The sequence below is a fragment of the Lycium barbarum genome, unplaced genomic scaffold (assembly GCF_019175385.1).
Source record: "Lycium barbarum isolate Lr01 unplaced genomic scaffold, ASM1917538v2 unchr_scaffold_26, whole genome shotgun sequence".
Taxonomy (NCBI): Eukaryota; Viridiplantae; Streptophyta; class Magnoliopsida; order Solanales; family Solanaceae; genus Lycium; species Lycium barbarum.
Genome location: NW_026843480.1, coordinates 54,463 through 62,951, shown reverse-complemented (window position 1 = coordinate 62,951; position 8,489 = coordinate 54,463). Strand labels below are relative to the sequence as shown.

The following is an 8,489-nucleotide window of genomic DNA, read 5'->3' as shown; positions in this document are numbered from 1 at the left end:
CATTCCGAACCTTTATTTCTCGTGATTTCATGTAATTGCTCGTATTTTTTTTAGTTTTTTATTTTATTCATTTAGCATAATCGTGTTAATATTCTAATTTTTGAAACTATATCTCTTAATATTAGAAAGAATGAGTCATTAGCAAACTTGACATATAAAAAGTGACGTTATAAAAGTAGAATTTCGTTGTGAATGAAGTTATTGACTTATATTTTTCCTTTCTTTTTCTTTTGAATTACAGGAGTATTTACTTATGTAACGTTAGAATTTGACATAAGAGTATTATGTTAAAAATATTCTTTTGGATTTTGAATTTAGGTTATGTTTTCGATTTTAACATATTTGCTTTAGTACTATTGACTTGTTATTTCACATTGTATTGACTTGTTATTTCACATTGCATGTTGTTTATTTTTCACTTACAGTTGATAGAATTATTGTCAAACATTTGAATAGTGTTATGGCATTATATTTATAAATATTCTTTTTTTGTTAAACATCCAATCCCATGATGTTTTCACAAAAAAGGTATGCTTTTAATTTTTATAATCAATTAAAATTAAAATATTATTAATTTGAATTATATATCAATTATTTTTTACAATATTAGTTACAAATATATGATTATTAATTAACATATTTTCAAGAAACAATGTATTATTAAATAACTAATTTAATATCATTTCTAAAGGCACATATTTTTTAAATATTAATTTTAATTTTTTTATAATTTTATTTTATTTTAAATTAAATTGACTGTGTAATTACACTTGTGCAACCAAATAACACGCTTATAATTATACTGTAATTACATTATGACAAACAAACAGGTCGTTGTAATTACAATACTGTGTAATTACTAGAGTAGTAATTACACCATATCCAATTACCAGTTGTCTTTCCAAACAGGCTCTTAAAGATAATTTCAGGTAATTGGTCGTATAAGTGGATTCAATAATCTAAAAAATAAAGTAGAAAACTAATTGATAATGTTAAAACATACTGATCTTATGAAAGTTATTCATATCGTCTAATTTGTATAAGTTAAATATAATAAAAGAGTTTAATTTTAATACACTAACAATATAAATAAATTTTACAGCATCATTTTGTTGTCCATATGTAACAAATTAAAATTAGTAACCTAAAATATAAATTAGAAAATAACAACAACATATATAAATTTTATCCTTACCTTGTGAAGGTAAATAAGTTATTTCTAATAGATCCGTGGCTTACGTAAAGCTTTTCAAAACAAATATGAAAAGGAACTACAAAAAGTCATAAATCAAGCAACTCGCTATAACGAATATAAATACACTAATAATGTAAAATTGTTTATAATATCAACTTTGTATTAGTTACTAATTAAAAATACGATTAGAAGTGTAGATGACTAGAATAGGCTAATATTAGGGTCAGTGATTCTTGCCCATCGTGATCGAAGCCACTAATGTCCACGTCCATTGATTGGTCTGTGATACCGAAAATTACTGAAATGGCCGTAAATTTGTTTTTCCTCATTTGGTATTACTATCATAGATTTCTTGTTTTTATTGCAATTGTAAATCTTACAAAAAAACCTTCTTAATTATGGGATGGTCAGAAAAAGTAGAGCGTGTTTTCCGGTGCAAGGACGAATAAGCAAAAGCTGATTCCGCGACACGTGGATAATTCCAATCCGTCCGATCACATGCAACGGCCACGATTCATTCCATGTTGATGAGATTTTATTGCCCAACAGCAAGAAAACTGTAGAAAAGTAGTGGCAACATAAGAAAAAAAAAAAAACAGCGTGTGAGTTGAAAAAAAAAAAAAAAAAAATTAAGAGAGAGACAAGAAAGATGGTACTGTTGTATAGTCTTAAATTGAGGAAGAGGTAGTAGCAGTTGCCATGGCGGCGTTGCAGAAGCTGTAACTTTAATGCACCATAAAAGTCTACTGAAGTGCAACCATTTTTACTCCCTTTCGATTTCCCAAATACAAAAAATGTCCTGAAAAAGCTACAAAGAGCTTAACATAACCCCAAAAAACACACAGTACTGTGTGTATTTAACACACGCAAATTTCCAATCAAATAGCCTTATATGAATATCATAGCCGTTTACTAGGCTGGAGGTTTTTTCTTTTGTTTTTTTTGGCTATGGATATAGAGTCAAAATTGAGCATAGACATAGCTAAGAAATGTCTGGGTTTTTCACACTAGGTGGTAGTGGAGGAAATAAAGGCCAACAACAGCAAGAAGAGCAAGAACAATTAGCTACGAATAGCTTGCTTTTATTCAAAGACGACGAGATCTACAACAAGGGTTTTGAATTATGGCAACAATACTATCAGTTGCATCAACAAAGAGCACAACCTCCACATCATCAACAACAAGATGTGGATTTTTCAGTTGGTGTGGGGCCCAGTAGTAACCACAACAACAGAAGAATCATCAGTACTGGTAGCAGTAGCAGTAGTGGAAATCACAACATTGTCGGTGGTGATGATCATAATAATAATTATAATTCTTCTTTTAGATCATCATCAGGGTTTAGGGTAATGAGGAGTACTAGTAGTGGTGGAGCTAGTGGAGGAATGAATTGTCAAGATTGTGGAAATCAAGCTAAAAAAGATTGTTCACATATGAGGTGTCGAACTTGTTGTAAGAGCAGAGGATTTCAATGCCAAACACACGTTAAAAGTACTTGGGTTCCTGCTGCTAAAAGACGTGAACGCCAACAACAGCTTACTCAACAGCAGCAACAACAAAATCAGCATCAAACTCAACAGCTTAGCTTGAGAGCTGATCACTCTAATATCCCCAAAAGGCCAAGAGAAAATCCGGGCTCATCCTCTCTTGCGTGTACTCGTATACCCAATATCTCGTCAGGTAATCAAAGACGGATTCAAGATTTAATCTTTATCGGCTCAAGCTTGTAAGCAAGTCATAATTTTTATAATAGTAGTATTTTTGAAATTCTTACTCACATATCAATGATTTAAATTAAAAAAAAAATTGTGGGTTCAAGAAGGTATCATCATTTCTTCTTAATATTCTACCAAACCATCAATCAACTTCAAAATAATCCAGCTCCTATTAGTTTTTCAAAAAAATCAAGACGCGTGTGAGGACTCTAATCAACGTCTTTTATGATGCTAAACTACAAAATAAAGGGAAGAAAATATCAAGAAGAACAAAAAACCGTGATAAACATGCTACATAGTTTTGTCCCGTGGGACTATACCTATTATATACTCCTATGTGTATACATTCAAATTTTACATTTTTCCCTTTTTCTACTGTTAAGAAGTAAACTTGACGAAACAAAAGTGTTTTCAGAAGTGGTGGAAAACAAGATTTATTGATTTTGGGGCTCTTTTTTCTTTGTTCTTTGAAGTACTAGAAATGATGATTCATTATTTTATTTTTGTACTAAGGTCCTTTATTTGATTGCTAGGGTTAGAGTTAGGTGGGCACTTTCCTGCAGAAGTGAGTTCTCAAGCTGTTTTTCGTTGCGTAAAAGTCAGTGCAATCGATGATGCTGAAGATCAATATGCATATCATACGGCTGTTAATATTGGTGGCCATTCATTCAAAGGAATTCTGTATGATCAAGGGCTAGAGGGTCGATATAGCGGTGGTGGTGGGGAGAGTTCATCCGGCAGTGGCGCCGCTAATCAACCGTTGAATTTTATAACCGGCGCCACTACTTCCACCACCGTAGCCGCCACCACGGGACACCACCACCAACCGGCTGTTACAATGTACGATCCTTCGGTATATCCAACTCCAATTACTGCTTTCCTGGCCGGTACGCAATTCTTTCCACCACCAAGACCTTAAGCAGAGACGGATTCAGAATTTAAATTTGAAAAATCTGACGTTTTGGTTTAGGGAAGGATTAGAAAGGCCCTTGGAATAATAGTATCATTCTTGATTTTGCTTAACTTCATTGAGATCCATTTAGCTAATGGAAGTAGAAACAAATGTTTTAGTACTTCTCCATCAAGTTAGACATTGGTTTCTTATAGGATGTTAGTTTTCAATTGGAATTTCAAGTATGACTTTTATCTTGTTATTATTAATATATGTTTGGTCTTATCGATAAGCTCCTTTTTATTGTGATTTTCGTAGAAGGAATTTGTAGCATTGTTCAATTTCTATATATTATCACGTCACTTAGGGGTCCTTTGGTTCAACAGGATTATTATATCCTTTTATATGGGATAGATAAGCCCAAGATTTTGATTACATCCTTGTTTAGCTAATACCTATAATTAACCATAGGACAAATTTTATTCTGGGATAATGTCCCTAATCCTTGTAACCAAACGGCCCCTTAAGAGATAAATGCGATTAATCATTTATATAAAGTGTAATTAGTACTGCAAAAAATAAGGCAGATTAGCCGCTGCAACCAGTTAAAAATACATTGTTAATGTAACTTAAATGCTTGAGCAGCATTAGTATTTTGTGGTGCATTTGGATTTTGGATATGTGCATTTTGCATATTCTGTGATTGATTTCTCTTTTCTAGGTTTTTCTACTCTGAGTATGGATTTCAATTGGCTTTCTGGTCGGATTTGAACTCAATACGTACTTTTTCCCAGCTTATCCGTTGTCTTGCCGGATTATATGGGGGAAATTAGATATGTTTCGTGTTTGGTTGGGGCCAAAGATTTTGTTTTTATGTTCTGTGAGATCTGCCCCTTAACATTCATTTTATTTAATTTAATTTGTTTTTTTGGCTGTTGGTTTAGAAATGCATGGGGGGACATGCACCAGGGACAGCCATTTCTTCTAATAAGTCCGTCCTTCTGGGATACTGTCTCCCATTTTTTTTTTAATGTTTATGCAGTGTGATGAATTATTCTACTGACCTATAATAATAATAATAATAATAATAATAATAATAATAATAATAATAATTTCTGTCTATATTAAGTCTGATGTGATATTTTGGAAACAAGAGATAATTATATATCAAACCTCATAAATTACACTAATAATGTAACTTTTCTTTACTTGTAGCGTGCAACATATAGCGTGCAACATATGGGTTCATGGACATGGAGAACCAAGAGCTTTTGCTCAGGCATTGCATATTTATAAATAATTTATCAAATATTTAACTTTGAACCAAATTATTGTTAGGTTTAAGTTAAGATCACAATAGATATTTATAAATTTTAAATCTTGGATTCGCCTTATATAACTTATATTCTTTGTCTTTTTCTCCTCAAGAATATTTTTAGATAGACAATTAAAAAACCTTGACCAAGTTTTGTAAATTTTCCAAATTACACTAGATATAGCAAGAGGAAGAGGAGAGTGCTTAGAGGTCGTTTGGTTGGAAATAAGTTATCTCCGGATAATTTATCATGGGATTAGTTATTTCACTCTCTCACAAGGATAAAATAACACTACAATCTAGGGATGACTAATCTCGGATTAGTTATGCCGTCATTTTATTCCAACCAAACGTGAGATAAATTCATCTCAAATATAATCCCGAGATTATTTATCCTTATCCCTTGTACCAAACGAGCTTAGAGTTAATGTGAATCCTCCTTAAAAAGCTGTGAGTAAAGATATGCATGTGATGCAGATTATGATAAAGAGTTGAAAGTAAATGCTGATAATGTGCTTAAGTACGATATATGGCAGAATAAAGAGCAGCTTTTATCCATATATAGGATTCTTGATTTAGTAGACAATGGAAGAGAGCTGAAAACGCGGGGAAGCTTTCCCTCGATTCGAAATTTCTGATACTAAGTACTCTTATCTGTATTAGGACAAACAACATGGTACAGTATGCAGATTAAGTACTTTCTTCTCCTATTTTATGATCTTCTTTTAGTCAACTTTTTTTAAGGCTTAGCTGTTTGCTCGTATTGTGGCAGAACTAGGTTGAGCTTCTTGTTGCATTGGGTTCTTAGATGTCCGGTTTCTGTAACTTGAGAGGAAATAAAGTGATTTTGCAAAGACTTGATAAACTGAGTGTGTAAAACATTAATTACTGGTGTCATTTAATCGGCGAGAGCTGATTATTACTGTACTTGTTATTATACGTTAACTTCATCGAATAGAATAAAAGTTTTTTACACTGTCAGGGACATAGATATTTACTCTTTTTATTATTAAAAGGATACTTTTTTTCCTTCTTAGAAGTTTGAGGGTCTTTGGACCTATTGAGGATGAGTCCCCCAAACTATAAGGTGCAGCTGGGTAGCAAGCTAAGGCATGGTTTACCTTGAATATTTCTAGAACTTTTTTATGAATTTAAGTTGTGAACATTGATAGCGTATTTTTTTTTTTAAAATAATTATTTTAGTGTAGTTTGTTTTAGCAAATCACTTTTTACCATTTCAGATTAATAATTAGTTTATATCTTTGATTATGTAATATATTTATTTTTGTCGTTGATATTTAGAAAACTTAAGAGGAAGGAGGAGTTATAATATTAGGTACGTGTTCAAACAAACTTAGTAACTTTCGCTTAGACCCATGTATTTGTATTAGGAATACCCATTAATATTGTATAAATATTCATCTACAAACTTAGTAATAACTAAAACGAGCTATGAATTTGGTGAAAAGTTTCGAATTTATAAACTTTAAATTCTGGCTTCGCTTGTGCAGGAGAGTTCAGTTTCCTACTTTTTCATATATTATAATTGTTCTTTAAATGTCGTAGTAGAACTTGGGAACTGGGAAGTACCTATTGGTCATTGATGAGCATCCTTGTGGTTATCCATCAGGTACTTCTATGTTCCCGTCGAGTTTATTCGGCCATTTTTTGCTTTTCTAAGTACACTAGAATACAGTATAGTTTCTGTAATATATCAAAATAGTTTATTTCAGAGTTGGCAGATTTATGGTGAGGATAATAAATGGCTGGCAGAATTTAGAAACTTTTGTTGCCTAGACATGGTCATTTTCTTTACCTGCAGCTGCCTGCTTCTAAGGTCCCCAACAAGCAGCTTTCTTTTATGGGGTTTATATATAATCGAGGGTATATGTGTGAGAATTTATATTACTTTGCGGTGTAGATCTGTCTTTTTGCGACGTATTCTAAACCTATTTACGACCTAATGTATTACCTTCATTTCAATTTGTTTGCATAGTTTGATTGTCACAAAATGTATGAAAGAACAAAAGACTTTTGAAATTTATTATCTTAAGATTCAAATATGTCATTGTTTGTGTGACGGTAGAATTTTTGAAATTGGTGAACTTAAATGCTACTATGTCGTAACATGTTGATGGCTATAAAAACTTTTCATTAAGAAGATTTTTTTTCCTGGGCTGTTGCATGCTCTTTTTTCTTCCTTTTATTTTTCCATGATCATCACATAGTTTATGCAACCTAACGAAAAAAGAAAATGAGTAGAGCACTAAACTAAAAAAACACTCTCCGTACATTGATGACCGTTGATAGATAACGGTTAGCTATTTTTCTATTCTCAAGAGACTGAGAGGCACGCGACGCCCAATAGGGACGCCGGAACTCCCAAATCCGGCGCATCTCCCAGAAAAAACAATCACCCTTAATGAACAAAAAGCATTAGGGGAAGAAACCCCTCAAACATCTAACTATGCTAGGGCAGCTCAAGCCGCTGTGAATCCAAACCCCAATGCTAAGAATCGATTAGGGAACCCCTCGATAGAATCTCGAATTGCTTCACACAATGGAATTCCGGCGATGATTTTCAAAGCCAAAGACTTCAATAGGGTCATGACCGACGAATGCAAGTTTACTTTGGTGGATAAATTCATGAAACCCAGGCCTCAGATCGACAAAATAAGATCCAGATTTGCAGAAAAAATCTCTGTAAAAGGTACTGCCACTATCGGTGTCTTTAATTATCATACAGTTTTCTTAGATTTCTCCACAACGATGACTGCGAAAACATTTGGTTTAGACGTTCAATTGAAATAGAAAGACAGGTCATGTGGTTGGAGAAATGGACTCCGACCTTCAAACCAGATGAAGATTCCCCAATAGTTCCGGTTTGGGTACTTTACCCGAATTGCCCTTCCACTGGCACACTTGGAATTACCTGAAACAGATAGTTAGACCACTGGGTACTCCTCTGTCTATGGATGCTGCTACGGATTTTAGAAGTCGACCAAGCATGGCTAAGATTAAGGTTGAAGTGGACCTCACCAAACCCAAAATTAATGCCATTTGGATTGGAACTGAGGATGACTCATGTCCTCTAAAAGGTTTCACTCAAAAAATTGAATACGAGAATCCTTCAAAATACTGTGTTCATTACAAGATTTTAGGACATTCTATTATTCAGTGCAGGAAAATGGAATAAATAAAGGTTGAGCAAAAGAATGAAAATAACAAGAAAAAAAATGAATTGGAGTTGGAACAGGAGGAACATGAAGTGAACAAAATAGAAGTTGAAGAGGAGAATACTAGTAACAAAGGAAAGGACAACAAGGAGGACCAGGTCAACATCAACAAGAGTGTGGAAAATGTTACCTTCAA

General features: G+C 33.2%; 1 protein-coding gene across 2 annotated transcripts; it reads left to right on the top strand.

The window, feature by feature from the left end:
* The first annotated feature begins 1,614 nt into the window (after positions 1 to 1,614).
* On the top strand, positions 1,615 to 4,094 carry LOC132625664 (protein SHI RELATED SEQUENCE 1-like). 2 transcript variants are annotated; one of them, XM_060340273.1, is made up of 2 exons: positions 1,615 to 2,875; positions 3,450 to 4,094. In XM_060340273.1, exons 1-2 carry the CDS (start codon positions 2,185 to 2,187, stop codon positions 3,827 to 3,829), a joined length of 1,071 nt encoding a protein of 356 aa, XP_060196256.1. In that variant the 5' UTR covers positions 1,615 to 2,184; the 3' UTR covers positions 3,830 to 4,094. The 2 variants fall into 2 exon arrangements, with proteins under 2 accessions (XP_060196256.1, XP_060196255.1); XM_060340272.1 differs by having other exon boundaries at positions 1,618 to 2,875; positions 3,444 to 4,094.
* Positions 4,095 to 8,489: the final 4,395 nt, after the last annotated feature.

Excerpts from the sequence above, each read along its gene's own strand:
- LOC132625664 (XM_060340272.1), top strand. The coding sequence starts at position 2,185 with ATGTCTGGGTTTTTCACACTAGGTGGTAGTGGAGGAAATAAAGGCCAA. Across the intron at positions 2,876-3,443 it reads TATACCCAATATCTCGTCAG|GGTTAGAGTTAGGTGGGCAC; the intron begins GTAATCAAAGAC and ends TTTGATTGCTAG.